At 41.7% G+C, this 22001-nt stretch overlaps 1 protein-coding gene across 3 annotated transcripts in view; it reads left to right on the top strand.

Annotated features, from left to right (window-relative positions):
* Positions 1-20225, top strand: part of LOC114571586 (electrogenic sodium bicarbonate cotransporter 1) — a 39415-nt gene extending 19190 nt beyond the window's left edge. For 2 of the 3 annotated variants that reach the window (XM_028602630.1, XM_028602628.1), the window contains exons 10-26: positions 1202-1356; positions 4885-5001; positions 5422-5596; positions 7582-7715; positions 11034-11299; positions 11787-11836; positions 11947-12132; positions 12777-12890; positions 13584-13745; positions 14254-14432; positions 15207-15279; positions 16480-16548; positions 17361-17534; positions 17831-17995; positions 18147-18240; positions 18680-18757; positions 18869-20225. In XM_028602630.1, coding sequence (XP_028458431.1) covers positions 1202-1356; positions 4885-5001; positions 5422-5596; positions 7582-7715; positions 11034-11299; positions 11787-11836; positions 11947-12132; positions 12777-12890; positions 13584-13745; positions 14254-14432; positions 15207-15279; positions 16480-16548; positions 17361-17534; positions 17831-17995; positions 18147-18240; positions 18680-18723 — 2157 coding nt within the window. In that variant the 3' untranslated portion in view covers positions 18724-18757; positions 18869-20225. The remainder of the gene's footprint in view (positions 1-1201; positions 1357-4884; positions 5002-5421; positions 5597-7581; positions 7716-11033; positions 11300-11786; positions 11837-11946; positions 12133-12776; positions 12891-13583; positions 13746-14253; positions 14433-15206; positions 15280-16479; positions 16549-17360; positions 17535-17830; positions 17996-18146; positions 18241-18679; positions 18758-18868) is intronic. The other variant, XM_028602629.1, reaches the window with a different exon arrangement.
* Positions 20226-22001: the final 1776 nt, after the last annotated feature.

Genomic DNA, 22001 nt, shown 5'->3' on the forward strand with positions numbered 1-22001 from the left:
CCTGTTGGCGGTGAACAACTTATAGCTTAATTGTTAAGCTGTGTTTTGAAGTTGTGGGAGACAAAATTAGTTTTTTTGTCGTCGGCAGAATAAATGCAATACAATAAGGCAAACAAAGCATACAATACAGGTTTTTTAAATATATTGTTAGCTTGGTCTGCTTTGTGTCCCTGGTGCGTACCTCCTGACTTAACCCCTCTGTGTTGTCAGAACTGTTGACGGACAGCTCATGATGTTCTTAACCCTGAGAGCACCTCACCCACAAATTCCCACAGGCCTGCGCGCTCTTCCCAGTATATCTTGTATGTCAACACTGCAGGATAGGAAGTGTTTTTCCAGGATTTCCTCTAGTTAAACTTTACCCCCTCAGCTCTCCTGTGATGAGCGCCGTCACCCGCTTATCAGATGTTTTTGCGTCAGCAGCCCCCACTGGTTCTGCGTGTTCCTGTGGCCCCGGGGCGCACACAAATAATGACTCAATCTTTATGTACGTTGTGGAAAAGTTTCGAAAATGACTGGTTGTTAATATTATAGTAGTGAGGTTGCAATTATTTACATTCCAGTGCCATGCTGCACTCTGTGCCGGTAATTATAAAAGCGAGTATTTGGCTCATTAAAGTTGCACATTCTGTTGTTTTCCTACTCAAGCCCTGCATTAATAATTTAAGGACATGTTGGATTAGCGATTGGCTGATTTCTTTCTTTCTTTCTTTTTTTTTTAAATGTTATTTTGTTGAACAAATACACAAATTTGTACAGTGTCTGCATATGACCGAGAAGATACTATGAAAAAAAATACTGCCCATTCCCTAATCCCTCCCCCAAACCTCATCTAACAGCCGGTACTTTAAAAATAAAAAATAAAAAGAGACGAGTGCTGGAATTGAGGTTAAATGGCAAGAAGTAAAATAATGTGAGAACAGAATGTAAATACTTAGATAAGTAACTAGATGATAGTAATCTCAAAACGGACGAGACGAGTAAGATAAAAGGTACATAAAGAAAGGAAATAACCTCTTCTCTCTTTAATTATGTGGCTGAAAATAATAGAACAGTGAACCAATGTACAACAGGAAGAGAAGAGTGCTTCTCTAAATTGACTGGAGTCTGAAAGTGTCTTCCCAACACACACACACACCTTTTTGAATTTGTTGTTGATTGGCTGATTTCTAATAGGTTGGCTATGTTTGTCTGCTGCCAGGTGTTCCATGATATTGCCTATAAAGCGAAGGACAGGCAGGACCTGCTGGCCGGTATCGAGGAGTTCCTGGATGAGGTCATCGTGCTGCCGCCCGGAGAGTGGGACCCTGACATCAGAATAGAGCCACCCAAGTCTCTGCCCTCCTCAGACAAAAGGTCCGCTCTAATCCACACAACCTCATCCAAATGAATGAAGTCACTGCACATAAAATCTATCTAGTGTGTAACATTACAACGAGAGACTAAATCTTCCCCACATCACCTCATTCTCTTTTTTTTCTTAAAGCAAGATTCTAAACGTTTTTGAAAACAGCGGCTAAAGATAATTAATTGGATGATGTTAAATGCAACACTACTGTTTGGCTTTAAGGCTGAAATGCTGAGCTACTGTAACGGTAGCACAAGTGCAGATACGTTTTAAAGTCAGAGGATGGACTCGGTAACGTTTGTTTTCAGCAATATTTACCTAAAGTTTCTTAACCCCCTGAGTGTATTGAATTAAGCAAAGGTGCATTTTAATATCTCATGAATGTAGCTTTCCACTCATAAGAAGAAAAGTGCCATCTCTTCTCTCAAAAGTAAAATAATCTCCCTTTGAATCCCCCTAACATCTAAATACAAAATGTCGCAGTCAGATTTAAGAAACGCAGACTAAGCATAGGTGGTATATTATATTATGTCACAAAGTTCAGAACAATGTGTGTTATGAAACAATCCGCTCACGATCGTTTTGTGGTTCATATCTCATAATCGAGCGGCTTAACCTCTGTGACTTGACTCTGAAATCAGTTACGAGTGCTCGGAGAACAAAGTGACACCAAACAGTTCAGTTAAACAATGTTCTCAAGGTTTATTGGGACACAAAAGAATATACACATTTTCCAGCAATTGCTCCATTCACTTTGATAACGTGAGAGTAGATAGATTAAAAAGGGGCACCAGAGGAAAGGAGGACTCATTCAAGGTAGGTTTGTGCAGATAATTCCTCAGGAAGGTAAACAGTGTAACAATTTATGATACCAATTCAAGTCCGATGAGAAAGGCCTGGGTCAGAGTTTTCACAGACTGGAATGTAACAGGTTAACACCAGTTGCCCTCTTTTATCCTGACAAGAATGACTAAACTAAAACCTTCCATTCTTGGATCATGTTTACTTAGTCCAGGGTTATGTTAAAAACAAGCCCTTTTCTTATTGCATATAGGATTACACACTTATCTGCATGCATCAACAAAGCCCGCTGCCTGACAGGAAGCTACTTGAGGAAAAGAGACTCACCCAAATTGGTGAGATCGCCGACAGGGGTCAAAGGGCACACACATGGAGCCAAATGTTCCAGCTCACATGTGATGGCTGCAAAGACTCTCTAAACATGCATGACAGATCTTCAGTCAACAGGCATCGCACACAACTTCAAGCCAAGTTTTCTTAAAGCGATTACAACGAACTGTAGTAGACTCTCCTGATTTTTGTTCGCAGTTTGAAACACGTGTCCTTTTTATAATTGTTCATTTTAGGGCTGCAACTAACAATTATTTTCATAGTCGATTAATCTGTTGAATATTTTCTCAATCGATGTAGTTGTTTGGTCAATAAAATGTCAGAAAATGGTAAAAAATGTGGATCAGTGTTTCCCAAAAGCCCAAGATAACGTCCTCAAAATGTCTTGTTTTGTCCACAACTCAAAAGATATTCCGTTTACTGTCACGAAACTAGAAAATACTCACATTTTAAGAAGGTGGAATCAAAGAATTTTTACTTTTGTCTTAAAAAATTACTCAAACTGACTTATCGATTTATCAAAATAGTTGCCGATTAATTTAAAAGTTGACAACTAATCGATTTATCTTTGCAGCTCTAGTTCATTTTAGGCCCAAACTCTGGCAATATTCTCCAGAAAGTGTATATAAGTAACCCTCATCAGCCCATACAAAAGCAGATGCAGTTGTTGAGTGATATTTTTTTCTGATTTAGGAAGGTGGACTTCTGCTTCTAATTCTACCTCCAGTAATCTCAGGGAGCGCCTTTTGTAATAATGACAATCTAATCCTTTCCATTGTACTAATGACACTGAGCAGGGCAATAACAGGGTTCTCCCCAGGGTTTGGTGCTTTCTCACAAAGTGCCAGCAAATCAGTCAAGCACGGCGGCTTAGTCACAACAGTGTCACCCGTGATCATAGATGGAAAAGCGTCTGTCTGAGCTATCTGCTCTTCATCATCCTCATCTGCGTTTTGAAGTTTATATTAGATTCTGCTTAGAATACAGCATTGTAACAGGTTTTACTGGTGACTTTAGTCCCATAGTGGTTTACACACTGCGCCCATTTTGGATCTCCCATTTCCCCATCCCCAATGTCATTCATCCGTGTCATGTGAAAAGGGTTAAATGGACTTTTCCTTGAATAGGAATGTCTAACTTTGGGTGTGATGACTCTGTCCAGCCTAAGAGATTATCTACAAGAGGATCGGTGTAAAATCTACCACAGACTCGGGTTACAAAACACTTTGGAGTTCCGTCTGGATCTTAATTAAATAGCTGAATTAGAGGTATATTAGCCTCTTTTGCATTTTTTGGTACTTGAGGTTTATCGTCGTATGTTATTATTAGATCAATGCTTTGCGTCTGTGTATCGATACAGTATTGCCACGAAAAATATCGCGATACTATACTGTATCGATTTTTTTTTTTTTTTTTTTTTTTTTCTCCCCACCCCTACCAGAGAGTCTTTCCTTTCTCTTTTTTCTTTAGTTTACACAGTGTGCAACTCAACACCCATATTAAAAACTGAAATGAACACTGCCGTTTTTTGTATTTCGCGCAGGCAAACACCCTCCCGACTCCTCGGTGTGAAAATCAGCACCGGTTCCAAAAACACTACAGTTTAAAATAATGTCAGATAGGAAACGCCATATCTGCCGGTACACGATATCTAGGAGCGGGAAACACCCCGCCCAAACCAGAAAGTACACTTACGGGTCCAGGGGAGAGGCAGTCACACAAATAATAACTTTTTAAAGCGACTTACCTCCGTGAAGGATCCCATCTCCGACACCCAAGTTGTTATGAAACAAATCTGATCACAATTAGGATAGGATATTAGAATTAATAGGATATGAACAGTGGTTCATATCCTATCACCTACTGGCTTGGCCTCTGTGAGTTAACTCTGAATAGACTCTGGGAATAAAGTGACACCAAGCTGTGTTCAGTTCAACAATGTTCTCAGGGTTTAATGAGACGCGCGAATATATGCATTTTCTAACATTCGCTCCATTCACTTTGATAATGTGGTAGTAGATAGATAAGAAAAGTAACAATGTATGATACCAGTTCAGTCAGATGAGAGGCTTGGTTCAGAGTTTTGACAGAATGAAAGGTAACAAGATTCTTAACTGCATAACAGAGTCTGCATATTTACAATAAATCAATCGGTTATGCCTGTATGGTATCATTTTATTGGCATATTTTTTGCCCGAGTAGATGGTTTTCTTCATATTTATAAAACACTTAACATCCATACATTTTCATAAAACAAAAGGGTTTATTGTTAAATGTGTTTGACAATAATGTATTAGCCAAAATGATTGATTTGAACCCCATACATTTGTGTGTGGGTGTGAAATGTAAGACAGAATGATCATGGGATGTGACTGTTTTTTTTTTTTTTTTTTTTTTTTTTAAAGAAAGCACATGTATGCCGGATCGGAGGCGCCTCAGATGAACGGCGACACGCCCCATGATGCGGGACATGGTGGGGGAGGAGGACACGAGGTCGGAGAGGAGCTTCAGTTCACTAGAAAGTAATTTGGGTTTCACTTTCTTAAAATAAAATGAGTGTAGCTACAGTAAAGAAGAGTCCTACCCTGGTGTAACATTGCCATGATCTCCATACTATTGGGTGGCTACATTTTCCCTTGTACATGGGGAAATAATCATCCTGATTTATAATCTTGATGGCAAGTGACATGTTGTCAGTGAAGATATGCATCGTAAAGGGAAAGTCTTGACTTGGAAATGTGTTTGTGGTCTTCCAGTAAGTTTCCAATGAGGAAATATTCCACACATGACTAAAACACATTTAAAGTGCATTAGTGTTGCATAATATTTGGTTCCCCTTATTTTTTTCCCCTTCAAGTAATCGTTTTGCTTCCCCCTTCAAGTGTAATTTCTATAGCTGAAGCAATGCTGCGCCCACTAACTTGAATGGTTCTGTCTTTAAGGTTTTGTGGAGGTCTTGTCCTGGATGTCAAGCGGAAGCTGCCGTTTTTTGCCAGCGACTTCTATGATGCGCTACATATCCAGTCTCTGTCGGCCATCTTGTTCATCTATCTGGGCACAGTCACCAATGCGATCACGTTTGGAGGCTTACTTGGTGATGCTACAGATAACATGCAGGTAAGCGGTTTTATTATATGTACAATGAGGTAAGGTTTGCGTCTGCAAAGACATTGTGGCGCACAATCAAAGGGGAAAGCTCCACACTGTTGTGTACAGCTGACTGCAGTCAAAACACATTTCCTGTTAACCTTGAACCAGCTTAACTTCCAAGTTGTGTTACGACGGCTGACAAAGTTTAACTTGGGGCCTGAAAGATGGAACTGTGACCTAAATATGGCCACTAAAAAAAAAAAAAAGCTGGACCTGAACCCAACTTTTAGTCCCTAGTATAAATCAAGTTTTGGCCTACATTTTCCATAAAACAACCTAAGATAGTGTCTCTCAGTATACCCTCACTGACTCCTAAATGCCTGCTTCTTTCAAACCCACCAGTTTGCTACACAGACTTTCTGTCTTAAGAGCAAGCCAAGATAACCCTGATGATATCATCATGTTTTTATTTTTTCAAATTTTCAAAAGCTCCCTCGAGAGCCACAGACATTATATAACAGTTTTTCCACAGAGCGAGTAGGGCTCATGATGAGTAATCATAATTTCATGTGTAAAGGTGGTGGAGTTAGGGATTGGATCCGCTCCAAAATGTAATTGGTTCTTCCTTGGCCCATGTGACACCCTTCCACCAAGTTTCATGTAAATTGGGCTAGTAGTTTTCTAGGAATCCTGCTAACGGACAGAAAAAAACAAACCGACAATCTGAGCTGAAAACATAACCTGTTTGGCGGAGGCAATAAACGGTAAACAAAAGCACTTCCCCGTTTTGAGACAAAAAAAGGGACTAAAGTTAAAGCGAAACAGCCCTTTGCACGTTTCATCATTTCCAGATTCTTATCTTAAAGGGGGCTGTGTTTTGCGGAGGTGCAATTCTGAGCCTTTATTTTGTTCACACAGTGTGAAAGTAACTAGATTAAAGAGCTGATAAGTACTGGTACATGCACTTCTCTCCTCGTCTTTATACTCGCATAGCACATTTTAGTTTTTTGATAATGTATTCAGAGAGTAGTAGAGTAGAATTTGACTCACAAGAGCTGGGAACTCTATGAATCCTTTTGTACACACAATGGCATGAGATTGAATCCGTTGGGTTTAGGGTAAGGGTCTGATGACACAGCTAACAAACTAACGATCAACAAAAATAGTTCCCTTCAGCTGATAAGCCATGCTAATTTGGAGCTCAAAGGCTCATACTGCATCCATCTTTTGTACCTGCTGCTGGCAGGACTGCACATAGAAGAGTTGTACAATTGGGGTATAATGGCACAACACTGCTGCATCCCATCCGGGTGACCCTGATAGCGGAGTGTGTGAGGTTGTCCCTGGCTTTGGCCGCTTTCCTGGCTTGGAGCTGCATCTGAGCCGATCTTACAGAGCAACAGCCTCACGGATTTGCCCAAGCTGTAAATAACCACAGATCCAGATTACTCGGCCACTGTAGCCTCGTCATGGCTGCATTACCAATGACTACTCTCCGCTACCCCCACCTCCCCTTTTCCACTCTGAGCACAGCGGAGGGAATCCCTGCCCTGCCCTCACCTGACCTTTCTCAGCGCAGGTCTCAGAAATACAGTCAAGTTGTCAATTACTCATCCACCTACGGTGCTTACGTAACATCAGGGTTGTGAAATACACTTCTGTCTTAACAACTGACGTGACTGGAAATGAAACAGACCTGTCCTGATGGGCCAGCCTTGCAGCTGTGTGATGTGTAAAGGGAAAACAAAGCTTCCAGCTGAGTAAGCAGAATTATAGTATTAATGTTTCGAGGCTTAGAAAGGGTTGGAGAGAAAAATATTGTTAAAATGTGTCTGTTGAAGTATTTCTTTCCACGCTGGTTGTTATGGAGTCGATGCTCAATGCATGAATGTCCGGTCCTGTCTCATCTCTTCTGTATACTTTGTACGCTGAAAATGTTCCATGAGCCATGTGTAAAGTCTGTATGTGACTTACAGTGTTTTTTTGTTGTTTTTTTCCCCCAATGTGTGCAGGGCGTGTTGGAGAGTTTCCTGGGCACGGCACTGACAGGAGCAGTGTTCTGCCTGATGGCTGGTCAGCCCCTGACGATTCTCAGCAGCACAGGCCCGGTGCTCGTCTTTGAAAGACTCCTCTTCGTCTTCAGCAAGTGAGTAGTTGCCAATCAAATTGAATTCAGTCAACTTGAAATCAAAGAATATTAGTGAGGGAGAAATAGTTCAGGAACAGCTGTAGTACGGGGCGGCCTCTAGCTCACCCAGTAAGAGTGTTTGCCCCATATTGGCTGAGTCCTGAGCGGCGCAGGGTTCGAATACAACCTGCTGCCCTTTGCTGCGTGTCATCCCCCATCTCTCTCCCCCTTTCATGCCTATCCACTTACAAATAAAGGGAAACCCCCCCCCATTCTTTAAAAGAAACAGCTGCAGTAGCCTGGCAAATATTTATAGATTGATGTCTATCCTCAAAGGATACATTTTATGTCACATTTGGTATCTTAAGATCAATGCTGTGTAGAGACTTGCATGTTTTTGCATCCGGAAGCCGAGATCTGCGGCTTTTCTACGAGGTCTCTCTCGCAGCTGTAGGCCTTCCAGAAGCTTTGTAATCTAACTGGAACGTCTTTTTTTTTTTTTTTTTTTTTTTTTTTTTGGAGCATTTGGCAGAAGAGGAAGGGGAGGAGGCGGTGAGGGGTCGTGGGGGGGTCAGGGGTGTGGTGGAGGAGGCAGGGGAAGGCTGTGAGCTAAACCTGTCAAAGTAACAGTTCCGCTCGTTTGCTCTGTCACAGCTGCCCGGTCGGTGTCTGTCTGCTTGTACCCCCACACCCGGTGATCGCTTTCCACACCCCCCACCTACCCCCCTCCTTACATTGTTTTGCTGCAGTTTGGCCTCCAGCTTCCTCCGGTATAAGTCGTTACACTCCCCCAGTTTCTCCCACAGTTCCTGCTGCACTTTCCTTAGTTCCTGTCAGTCCCCTGACCTGAAAGCTTTCTTATTATTTAGAAGGACTTTCAGGTCACTGGTGATCCACTGCTTGTTATTTGGAAAGCAGCATCGAAAAGGGTTTATTTCCATAGTAAGTTAGACTTTCGTGGAATTTGCCTTGCTTGGTGCATACATACACAAACAAACAAGAATAACTATTTAGCATAAGAAAAGGAGGCTGAATGGGTTGAGTGCAGAATGCACTGTTAAGGTAAAGAGTCTGTCATGGGGGCGTTTTTGATGAGCCTGACCACAGAGGGGAAGAAACTTTTATGGCGTGAGGTTTTGGTCCTGATGGGCCGCAGCGTCCTGCCAGAGGGGAAATGTTCAAACGGTTTGTGTTTCCAGGGATTAGAGGGATCGGCTACAATCTCTCCTGCCCGCCTCAGCTTCCTGTAGGGACGGCAGATTGCAGCCAATCGCCTTCTCGGCAGAGCGGATGGTACGCTGCAGTCTGGCCTTGTCCTTAGCAGTGGCAGCAGCGTACCAGATGGTGATGGAGCAGGTGAGGATGGACTCAATGAACCATCACAGTCTTTGGCAGGTTGAACTTCTTCAGCTGCCGCAGGAAGTATATCATCTGCTGGGCTTTTTGATTTGAGGTCCTCCATAGCCCAGGAAGCGGAAGAGTCACCCAGGGTGATGGGGGGCTGGTGGGGCTGCTGGGGCTGCGTCCTTCCTGAAGTCCACAACCATCTCTGCTGTCTTCAAAGCATTTAGCTCCAGTTTCTTCTGTTTTTTTTTGTTGGGCTTTTCCACCTTTAATTTTTTTGACTGGACAGCTAGGTAGGAGAGAGAGAGGGGGGGGGGGGAAGACATGCAGGAAATTGTCACAGGTCAGATTCGAACCCTGGACCTCTGCGTTGAGGCATAAACCTCTCAGTATACAGTCTGTGTGCCTGCTCTACCTACTGACCCTGGCGTAGGTTCCTGAGGAGTCCAGGTGCCGGAGGCCGAAATGAAGAGCCAGGTTGACTGCATCGTCTACAGACAGGAGGCAGTGAGGGGGGTGTCCGGGGTGTGGTAGAGGAGGCAGGGGGATGGCTGGGAGCTAAACCTGTTAAAGTAACAGTTCAGCTCGTTTGCTCTGTCACGGCTGCCTGGTGTCTGTCTGCTTGTACCCCCACACCCTGTGATCTCTTTCATCTTTGTCCACACCTCCCACACATTGTTTTGCTGCAGTTTGGCCTCCAGGTAGGAGTCCTTTCACTCCCCCAGTTTCTGTCACGGTTCCTGCTGCACTTTCCTTAGTTTCTGTCAGTCCCCTGACATGAAAGCGTTCTGAGTATTATTTAAAAGGACCTTCGGGTCACTGGTAATTCGCGGCTTGTCATTTGGAAAGCAGCGTACATTCCGGGAGGGCGTGGTGATGTTTTCACAGAATTTAGTCTACTCTGATGCGGTCTGTCATGTTATTGATGTCCTCGCCGTGTGGCTCACAGAGCTCGTCTCAGTCTGTAGACTCAAAGCAGTCCTGCAGAGCCTCCTGAGTCCACCTCCTCACAGTCCCTTGTGGGGACAAGCGGAACATACTTTGGAGTCAGCAAGACCAAGGTTGTGATCCGATCTGCTGAGTTAGAGGGGGCAGTTGCACCGTATGCATCCTTAGCATTAGCTAAAAAAACGATGTCTATAACTTGATTGTGCATTACAGGGTTGAGGTTATACAAGCATTATTACACAAGGAGACCAGGCAACCCAAATATTGGGGAAAATGGCTTAGGCCCTGCAGGGTTAATGTTTATTTTAACAGTATCTCACTGGAACTTTTTTGTGCTTACTGTAAATCTGCTGGCATTTTCCTTGTTTTTGCCGTCAACTTCCCGTCCCGATTTATCCAGCGGTCACTTGTTCAGAGTCCATCTATTTCACCTCTGGGAAGCGGTAATTGTGCAGATTTAACATGTAATTTTACAACACTTAATGGGTATTAAATGTTGTTAAATGCTGATGTCTCCCTCCTCCTTCCACTGTATTCTCTTCCTCTCCCAGAGAGAGTCATCTAGCATTACCAAACACCACGCCATGTTCCATTATTAATAATTCACTCTCATTTAATTTTACACTGTGAGTGAAGAATGTTGTGGCCTCTGTGTCCGCCAAATGTTTCCATGCCTCTCACCAACGGTTGCTGAGTCAACAGCAGCTGTTAGCCGGTCTCCATCTGTTGGATACGTATACCACAGGTGCATAAGTTCCATTTAAAGAAAAACGCCTGCTGACAATTCTGGTTGCAAGTGTTTCACAGCTTCAAAACCAACATTGTATTTTAAAGGGCTCCTGAGAATGACAATTCTTTTTTAATTTATGTTTTTAACAAAGCTTAAACTTCATATAATTCCGGTTAGACAGAGGGGATTGAAAGTACAGCGAATTCTTGGAGGGATTATACAGTAATTGCTTGAAAATAAAATGTGACGCTGTAGGGAATACACCTGTACATAATGAATCACTCCCTCCGTGCCAAATCTGTCCTCCTCCTCAGAGACAACGAGCTAGACTACCTTGAGTTTCGGCTGTGGATCGGCCTGTGGACGGGAGCGTTCTGTCTGGCGCTGGTCGCCACGGATGCCAGCTTCCTGGTGCAGTACTTCACGCGATTCACCGAGGAAGGCTTCTCCGCGCTCATCAGCTTCATCTTCATCTACGACGCTTTCAAGAAGATGATAAAGCTGGCCCACCACAACCCGATCAACTCTGATTACGACCCCAACCTTGTCACTTTCTACGACTGCAGCTGCATGCCTGCTGGTACGTACAGTAGTATAAACTTTTGCTGCGGCAGATTAAGAGAAATCGCTGGAATGGCCACGTAAAGATAGATTACAGGAGGGTGGTCACTGTATCCCGTAACATAGTCTGATACCACGACTCTGTGATCTTGAACTACCCTTTGCCTAAAAACTCCCTATTGTTTGGTGCCACCAGACTCTCCGTATCACCGGTGATACCAGGCTGTGAAAGCTGAACAGTCGTATTTGGTTTTGTCCCCTTTTGGCAGAGATGTTTCTACTGTAAAACAAATCTTTCAACTTATTTCCCCCCTGTTTAAAGTGGAGATAACAAATGTTACTAGTATAAGTCGGCCCGTAGATAGCACTGTTTACTTTCAACAGCTAGATTCTGTGTCACGAATGACTTGGCAGGGTCGTTGGGGAAAGAGATGTTGATACTGATCCAAAATGGCAAGTGTGATACTACTGTAATAGTTTTAAAGATTATGGTTTCTCTTTACTAGGAAACTCCTCAGATTCTCTTGTCTCTGCGTGGACAAACAGTACTGATCTGGTACGTAGTGTCCTTGTTTTTGTAGCAAAAAACTGTAGCTTAAGTCATTGACAAAGCTCCAAATATTGTTGCCTGTTGGTTAATTGTTGCCTGTCCTCTTTTCTCTCCAGTCTGTGAATGCCACCTGGGCGTCCCTGACCAAGGAGCAGTGTCTGAAGGTTGGGGGGCAGCTGGTGGGAGGGGCCTGTGGCTATGTGCCTGACATCACCCTGATGTCCTTAATCTTGTTCTTTGGGACCTACACCTGCTCCATGGGTTTGAAGAAGTTCAAGGCGAGCCGCTTCTTCCCCACCACAGTGAGTGAAAGCACATGTGTGGCAGTTTTTTATTTTATTTTTATTTTTATATATTCTGGTGCCTAAAGCAGTGAACATCAAGGGAACCAAAACCAGTGACATTACATATGTTTGTGTAGTTCACCACACACTTAACTGGCAATTCTCAGCTTAGTCGACAACCGTCAAATGCCAATGAGAGTCAATGTGGGAAGGTCAGATTTCACATTATTAAGTGTTTGAGGCAAAGAAGGCATAAGGCTAAAACCCATTAACAATTATTAGTCACCAATTGGTGAAAAACTATGTTTACTCACTATAAATGTCAGATATAATTGCACTCGCTGCACTTGCAGTATCAAAAAGCACACACTCAACCAGGTAATGTTTATCTACAAACCACGTAGTTTTACAGTCTGTAGAATTTTTTTTTGGGGTGGCATTGTAGGACTTTATTTGATAGGACAGCTTAAGACATGAGAGGGGAGTGAGGGAATGACATGCAGCAAAGGGCTGCAGGTCGCAACCGAACCAGGTGAGCTACCCAGGAGCCCCAGGCTGTGGATTTTTTTTTTTTCAAAGATAAAAATGTCACTCAGGCTTCAAACTGCCACAAGGAAAACAATAAAGCCGTCAAACCTGCTGTTAATGTTTCCCTCTTCTAGGTGAGGAAGCTCATCAGTGACTTCGCGATCATCTTGACCATTCTCCTCTTCTGTGGCGTGGACGCCTTTGTCGGTGTGGACACTCCAAAGCTCATAGTGCCAAGCGAATTCAAGGTACATACCACAGAAATGGAAGAAGTACTGTACTTACGTAATAGAAAAGTGACATACATTCACATAAACCTAGTCACCGTTTCATTCGTGTGTCTGGAATAGTTTTTTTTTTTTTTTTTAGCTGAATGACAGCGGCCAGCCAGGTGTAGTTTCCTCTCATTACACTGATAATGATCCATGTTTCTGCTAGAAAGCCTCTGAAATTCTTCAAAATCCCAGTATAATGCTTTCTTTGTAGTTTACCCAGTAAGCGATACATGAAACTAAGGCCATGTCAGTCTTTTGAGATTGCTACTGAAATGTTCCTCGGCTGGCGTTAAGACCACGCAGCTTTGACGTACAGGAAAGAGAAAGATGGGGTAGAGGAGCGGGTAGCTGCATCAAATAACACAGAAGATCTTATACTCGCAAGTACAGAGCCAGCTTTGTTTGAACACAGTGTCTTAATTCACAGATTCCAGTCATGTAATGATGCACCAGTAATTTAAGACTCAGTTCAGTGTTAAGACTCTCTGAACGTGTAACAGAGTAATTCCAGTTTGGTAATTTTTCTGTTCTATTTGAGATGTTATCCATTTGATGAGATCTTGGCTGTGTAAACGTAGAAATAAGCCGATGCACTAGTCAGGTGTGTCCATGTATTGACGTCCAGGTCACTTTAACGATCTTGTCCTTCATCTGATTTTTGTCTAGCCCACGAGTCCGCTGAGGGGCTGGTTTGTTCCTCCTTTTGGAAGGAACCCTTGGTGGGTGTACCTGGCAGCCACGATCCCAGCTATACTGGTCACCATTCTGATATTTATGGACCAGCAGATCACCGCTGTGATTGTCAACCGGAAAGAGCACAAACTCAAGGTTGGTGCGCCACCTGGGAAGTTTTATTCCTTCAGAAAATTCTAGGATAAAATTAAGGAAGCACTTCAATGATGGTGGAACTGGACAGAAAACTACTGAAAAAAGGGCTGTAGCGAGGATTTTAGGAGGGTAAGAAATGACTAGCCACCCAAAATATCTGTATAAGTGTTACAATTTGCAGCAAATATATTGTATCTCCCTGCACGCCTCTCTAAAAGACAATATGATGAAGAATGCAAATGCAAAACCCCTTCATTTTTACAGTAAAATGTTATAATTTATTTTGTATTATATTTGTATATATTGTAGAATGCTAATGCCTTCTAATAAAGGCATCAAACCTCCCAGATTTCCTGGTAGCTATTGGAATACATTTGTGTGCACCACTAGATGTCTTGAGGAAAAAAACAAAACTCTTTTTAAAAAAACAGCTCTTGATGCCTACTTCATACTTGACTGTGAAAATCTCATTCTTCTGCCTCTTCTTTCCTCCTCTCTCTCCTCTCAGAAAGGAGCAGGGTATCACCTGGACCTGTTATTGGTTTCCATCCTGATAATTCTCTGCTCTTTCATGGGCCTGCCGTGGTACGTGGCTGCCACGGTCATCTCCATCGCCCACATCGACTCTCTGAAAATGGAGACCGAGACGTCGGCCCCCGGGGAGCAGCCTAAATTCCTGGGTGTCAGGTGAGTAACGGAGCTGCTGCTGCTGCACACCGCGTTGGCCGTCATTTATGACTCCAATTCTTTCTTACATGATGGTCCAGAGAGTTTGGACTTTGTTTCTCTATTTTTATTACTTTGTAATAATTTGTATACTCTATTTTTATGTTAGTATTGTGGTACAGTGGGAAGTAGTTGATTACATTTATTTTGGATTCCACAGGGAAACAAATCTCTTAGCAGGTGGCTAGAAGGGGGCAGAGTTTTTAGGACAATTGGCCGTATTGCTGCGTGTGAAATCCATACCAAAAGTTACTTGGCCCACAAAAGACAAAATTGTGTCATGCACAATTTTCCTCAATGAATTTAAAAGTGTGCGCAGGTGTACAAGCCTCATTTTCTCCTGCTATATTCCCATGAATAATCATAAATTGTCAATGCCGAGCCTTTTCCTGTTTTATAAAGGAATCATCAGGAAGAAGAGAAATGGAAGAAGACAAAAAAAGACACCAATCTTCAAAAAAGGGCAGAAAGGGGGGGGGGAATAATGTAGACCCTACATAGGCAGATATACATATACTTGCACATCAGTTGTACTTTACAGATGGCTGATAGATGTTTGAGACATCCCTTGCAGGTTGCAGTCTGTATGTTAATGTAGATTTTATTATTATATCTAGTGAGTGTGGTTCTCTGGAATTAAGCTGTTATTAGAGAAACATTCTACAAACCTGTTTTGGATCCAGATTAACTTTTGGTCATTGATTAATTTGTTTTTTCTCTTTTCCACCAATCAAGGGAGCAAAGAGTCACCGGTATCTTTGTGTTCCTCCTGACAGGACTCTCTGTCTTCATGGCCCCGATCCTAAAGGTAGTGCTCCAACTTCTTAATTCTTCCATGGAAATATGGATTACTGTCCGCCTCTTTTAGGACAAACTCCTGTCACACCCCTCTTACATTTCAAATCATTTCAAATCTTGTATTCATCCGATTAGGAACTCCCATAGTTGAAGTAATTTGATGTGAAATAAGCATGTTCATCGGGGCTTAACTTCCGATTGCAGCTGAGTGCCTTCTCGAGTTTCCATTCCCACATTAAGCTGCCAAACAAATAATGTGTAGTCGGTGAGAGGAGATAGTTGGGGCTGGTGCTCCCCCTTGTGGACATTTTGATTGTTGTGCTGTTGATCCTGTGAATACATTTTCCTTTTCCAGACTGGCTTGTCATCTAGTGTACTCTCGTGAAAGATGCAACATGTTTAGTGCAAATTATGACGTATGCTGTTTGAAATTTATTTTCAGCTGTCATGCTTAATTTACTTTTGGTTTAATTATTGATTCTGCATTTAGATGGCGAATTGTGCTGTTTGATTGTGTTTTCCCCCCACTGCTTTTTTTTTTTTTTATGATTAGTATTTTAATGAGTTTTTGAACACCACTGTTACATTGTAGTCAACATTGTAGACAACATTACAGTTGACATCTTAACATATATCCCGTAGTGATGATACATTTTGAATTGAAAAATAAAAGGATTAAGCCAAAAGAGGTACCGGTAATAGAAATCAGATAAATAAATTGAACAAAATTAAAATAAAACAATAAAAAATACACACACATGGATCAAATGTACAGTTTTACAATAAGCACCACGCTTTCATCTGGTAGCAAGATATTGCACATATTTTCCCCATTTCGCCACATATTTTTCTGCCATGTCATTGATGTTGAAAGAGATTTTTTCGTATGATGCGTTTTCCCCCACTGCTTTAAAGTTGCATGACTGCTGAGCAAGTAGTTGCCAAACCTGCACCACTAGCAGCCAAGTGACAGATTTGCACTGAGGTGTCTACTAAAAGAACATTCCTAGAAAAGCTGCTTGTGGATTATTTTTAAACCAAGCAATGATGCTCAAAATAAACCTTCCTAAACATTACCTGTATGAAGCAAGCTCTAACATCTCGAGCATCTCTAACTCTTCATGTCTTTTAGAATTTGTTACACCATTACTTGCATTCTTTTATAATATCATATTAATACCTGTTTTTCATTGTGCTCCCTGTCCTTCAGTTCATTCCCATGCCTGTGCTCTACGGTGTGTTCCTCTACATGGGTGTGGCGTCACTCAATGGTGTCCAGGTGAGTGAGTCTGACCTGTTCAGTGTTGGACAAGTTACTTAAAAAAATTGTAATCAATTGCCCATTACGTATTACTCAGTGAAAACTAATTGCAAGAACAAGACGTTGTGGTATTTACAGGAAGTATTTACTCTGTCAGTGTTAGCTAAGCCTCAGTGATAGCGGAGTACTTTTCCCCCAGGACGGCGAAGGCATGTCTAAAATGTGATATTTCTTTTCCAAGGATGGCGAAGGCATGGTTTGCCCTATTGTTCCTCTGATTGGCTTACCCTGTTATTCTTCCCCTAAATAATCCCACTCCTCAAGCCTAAACCTAACCAATCCAACCAACGAAGGAAATGAGTACTAGCCAGTCAGAGTAGGGCGGGTCATGACTTAGTCATCCCAGAAAACACAATTTTGTAGTCCCTAATACACATCCTGCTAACTCAAACATCTTATAACAGATTGTGTCTTAGGCGCTAGCTAGCCACCATTAGTTTCTTATCATTTTGTGTGTGTGTGTGTGTGTACTCGTTGGTTACGTTTAGGGGCAGGTAGATGGCGCAATAAAATCCAAAGTATTTACAGTATACAGTACAGATACATAAAGTCATAAAAATCTACAGACATTATTGTCCCCCTATCCCACCCCATCTAGAGCTGAATACACCCTTAACATAAAAGTCTGTAGAAGCCTCTCACTCGCAGTAACAAGCGTATAATAAAGAGGTATCGAGCTCATGTGAAATGGAAGATGTCGACAGTATCTTGCTTATATTGTTAAAGATTCTGGTGACCTGACTGGCCTGTTTGTCTGTGTGCTTTGTCAGTTCATGGACCGCCTGCAGCTGCTCCTGATGCCAGCCAAGCACCAGCCGGACCTGATCTACCTGCGGCACGTCCCACAGAGACGCATCCACCTCTTCACCTTCATCCAGGTCCTGTGTTTGGCCCTCCTCTGGATCCTCAAGTCCACCGTGGCTGCCATCATCTTCCCTGTCATGGTGAGAAACAGCTGTCTGTCCAGTCTGAGTTTTCTGCTGCACGACTAAAACAACCTTTTTGAACGAACACGTTCCACCAAAACGAGTTCCTTCCCGAGGCTCTTTTGCAGAGGCGCCGTTGCGCCGCACGGGATGATTGTGATTGGTTTAAAGAAATGGCAATAAACCAGAGGACATTTTCCCCCCATCCCGCAACGCTGTGTGGCCTAGCCAGACCCTCCTTCGGAGAGCTGCGGAGGAAGGTCTGGCAATGAGAGACCACATGAACGCCAATCAAACTGTTTCTGTGTCTGCAGATCTTGGCGTTGGTTGCCGTTCGCAAGGCGATGGACTGGGTGTTCTCCCAGCACGACCTCAGCTACCTGGACGACGTCATCCCAGAGAAAGACAAGAAAAAGAAAGAGGATGAGAAGAAGAAGAAAAACAAGAAGAAGGGAAGCATAGACAGCGAAATCGATTTTGTACGTTAACCATTCTTTCTACCTAAATATTTAAATAGATGTAGGTGTAGATAACCAAAAAGCCATTGTTGTCGTGATTGTCTACAGCCACCTGTCGATCCTCCCGTTTAAAGTCCATATGCGTTAATGTTCTCCCTCCCTCCTCCCACAGTCTGACTACCCCTACCAAGAAAACGTACCCAGTATAAAAATCTCTATGGATATAATGGAGCAGGAGCCCATGTTGGGTGCTAAATCTATGGATAGTGAGTACTAGCCAGGGCTTGCTTTGCCATAGCTCTAACGGCAGTTCAAACTTAATTTCTAAAGACTTCATGCTCACATTTCTGCTGTCATATTCGCCTTCTTGCAGGCACTAACACATTTAACAGAACAATATGCTTTTCTCACTATTCTTTAACAGCTTACCAGATAAATATGCTTTTCTCACTATTCTATAACAGCTTACCAGCTCAATATGCTTTTCTCACTATTCCTTAACAGCTTACCAGATAAATATGCGTTTCTGACTGTTCTTTAACGCTGCTCTAACCAGCTAGTTTCAACAGATTTTTCTTACTCAGTTATAAAAGCAGCTTTGCAGCGCTTGCTTTCTTTTTCTCGTCTTCTCTGCTGATCCATTTCAGATTGTTTGTGAAGTATGTATTTGAAGTAAATTTTTTTTCACCCCCTCGCCCCCTCCAGGAGATAAATCCCCGAATTTCCTTAACCCGCATTCGTCGTGCTGAGCACTACTTTGAGTCTCCAACAGTGGCAGAGTGAGTGAGTACCAGCTCGGCCTTTGCATCACACTTTTCCTTTCTCTGAAATGAAATGCACAATGAGTTCATACTGCACCATATTTATATTACTCTGAATTTCTTCCACTTTCAGTCTGGACAGGGGTCCACACACAAAAGGTTTGCCTCAGATTCGAATAGACAGGAGCTCTGAGGATAAGGCTTTCTTCTGGAGGAAGGGCTCCGAATCAGATCTGTGAAGACATTATCCAAAGATGCAAGAAAACCAGCACAACAGGGCAAACATCCTCTTTTGTACTATCGTACCACTTTGTAAAAGTATTTTTTTTTTATATATATATATATATTCTCTGTGTGAGGATTTCAATCAGAATGGGTGGAAGTATTTGTCGTACAATTGAAACACTTTGGTGGTACTGAATTTAATGAGGGCTGACACAGGATAGGTTTGAGCACTCTTTATCTGCAGGAGTTTTTGCACAAAACAGAAGGTGTACGTAAGGTCATCTGTTTCTGCAGTTTTTATAGGACATTAATATCTTATGAATGTCTATGCTAATAATTTATAACAAGCGTCCAGCTAAAGAGGTTTTATCATAAAATATGTCCAGGGTACAGTAAGTTTGTAGAACAAAGATGTCTTCCAAATAGCACTGGACATAACCAGCCTCTTGCCTGATAGTACGGTTTTGAATAACGGTAGTTCTTTTTTAATGTTCCTTGTGGAGTTTGAATCATGACTACTGGAATGTTAAGATTAAAACCTAGTGGAGGTACTGCATTTCCTCCTTTTTACTTATAATGAACAAAAGGGCTACAAAAGGTCTTCTATGCACAGTCACATTAATTGTATATGTATGGGCATATCAATTCTTTATCAAGCATCCATCTAAGGCTGCATATTCACAAAACCCATCCAGAAGAGCGTGTGAGAATACCATGTTTGTGACACTATGGTAAGAAGTTAATGGCTCAACCATACAAACTGGAACTTTTTGGAACATTTTTGGAACATTTTTCCTTTTTCTTATATTTATTGTATTTAAACTCTCTGCAAATGAATTTGCTGTTTTAACCGTATGGCTTTACCATTTTACTTCCCCATTTGTGCAAATTTGAAGATATTCTTTCTGTGGTCTGTATCCACTCAGCTGTCTTTTCCCTGTTTTAGGGAGATATAGATTATACCTGGATGTAGCTCTACCTCTTACATTTCCGTAGGTGCCAGGCATTATATATTAAACCTCTGTCGTACAATTGTTTGTGATCAAACACTGATTTATGTTGTTCCAACTGCACTGCGTAGGATCTCGGAGTCTTCACTTTGAGGTCCTTTTTGCTCTGTGACACTTAAGATATTGTCTTTTTTAGTTTTTTTTTCCGTTTGTCAATATGAAATAATTAGGGATGATTTTTGCCGTGTTTTAAAAGGTAATTCCACAAAAATTGCATTTTAGATTTTTTTTTTTTTTTTTTTTTTTTTTTAAGGGGGAAAGTGATGGCCTGTAACGTTCTCACACACTTGACTGTGAACTCAACCCTAAAAGCCTATTTGAGTTTAACTTTCCTTCTTAAAATGTGATCATGTTTAAAATCTGAGTACTTTTTTTTTTTAAATCATGCTATGTGTGTTTTTTGTTTTTTGTTTTTTTATGCAAATCAACAAACAATCACTGTGAGGCAATGAAATGTTGTGACATCCAGTCCTGGAAGAACTACTGCTTTATAGCGTACAGTTGACAATTGACATTTTCATAAGACACTATCTTTAATGTATCATTATCTAAATTCCATTTAGTGACAGTTTTATGTCTTAAATTTTCCTGTATTATTTAAACGACTTGATCACGCTTCTATTGCTGATTGAAATACACACTGTAACTTATACTGATTTAGGATATGAATGCATATCTGAATGTAATATCTCAATCATTTGAAATACATATATTCCTTGAAGAAAAGGCCGTGCACAATCAGCGCTGCTTCTGATCTGATTTGTAGTGCAAAGAAAAGGGCTATAATTAATGCTTTCACAATCACGTCAATATGCTGTCAAAATGTGAAGCACCAGAAAGTTGTTTTGAACCAAAAATCTAAAACCACATTGTCTTTCACGCTGTTCTGTGATCTGTACATCTTGACTTTTTGACTCTCGGGTTCTGATTCCACAATCAATGTAACATTTTTGAACTCTGAAACTAATTTTATACAAAGATCTTATGTGCTCTAATAACCATAGATTATTTGAAAGAAAGCAGATGTCTGTTTTTTTTTTTTTTAAGGTGTAGTGGTTTGAACAAGAGCAATAAACAGTCCAAATGATTCTTAAACACATAGTTGTGTTTTTCTTTTAATCACTCAATACTCCTCTTTAAGAGGTTGGACCATGTAGCTCCCAAAGGATGGGTTTTCAAACTAGGGCTGGAAACAACAATGTGTGAAGTCTGACATGCACAGAACTGATCAGCACTACATGAAGAGAGTTTACTTCTATACATTTGTCAGTCAAGGTCACAGTCAGGCCAGTGGCTATAACAATAGGGTTACAGCATGTGAAATTCATACAGAGAAGGCATGTCATGAGAATATTGTCTCTTGTTTGGGGGAGATGCAGGCACGTGGAGTGCACGTGTGTTTTTTAAGGGGGTGAATTGGATTGAATTCAAGCTCCGAACTAAGCCGTGCTGTCTCGAAGCAAAGATGAGAGAGGATGGCTGCATAGTTTCCATGATCATAGGACTTGGGTTAGCTGTAATGAAACTAATTGGCTATTTCCTATGAGTCACGGTGTTCTGACTCATAGTTCGTTGCCAAAAGGTAAAAAATGTGTTATAATTAGCTCCTCTGCTGTGGGAGAGAACATCAATGCCTTTTCCTTGACATTTGTTCAGGTTAATGTTATTGGATATTACATGTGTTGCCCAAGTGACTGAATATGAGTGATTGCGTGAAGCTCAGGAGGAGGAGGGGGTTGCTTTTTTTTTCACATGGTGTTTAATCCCATGATGCTGCATTGTATTTTGGCTCAAGGGGGCAGTAGTGACTCTTTTCAAAAAAGCACATGCACATTCAGGAGTGCTCCACAGGTAATACACATGAACCCAAACAGAAAAAGCTGATCAAGACTATTTTTGCTCAAAACAATGTTTAAGTAAATTGCATCAGTTGATAAAGCGCCTGACAACAGCTGAGAGATGGAAACACCTGTAAAGTGCAGTGATGGAATTTCATACAATAGTGCTATCTTTGTGAAACTTACAAACCCA

This window comes from Perca flavescens, chromosome 16, assembly GCF_004354835.1.
Source record: "Perca flavescens isolate YP-PL-M2 chromosome 16, PFLA_1.0, whole genome shotgun sequence".
Lineage (NCBI taxonomy): Eukaryota > Metazoa > Chordata > Actinopteri > Perciformes > Percidae > Perca > Perca flavescens.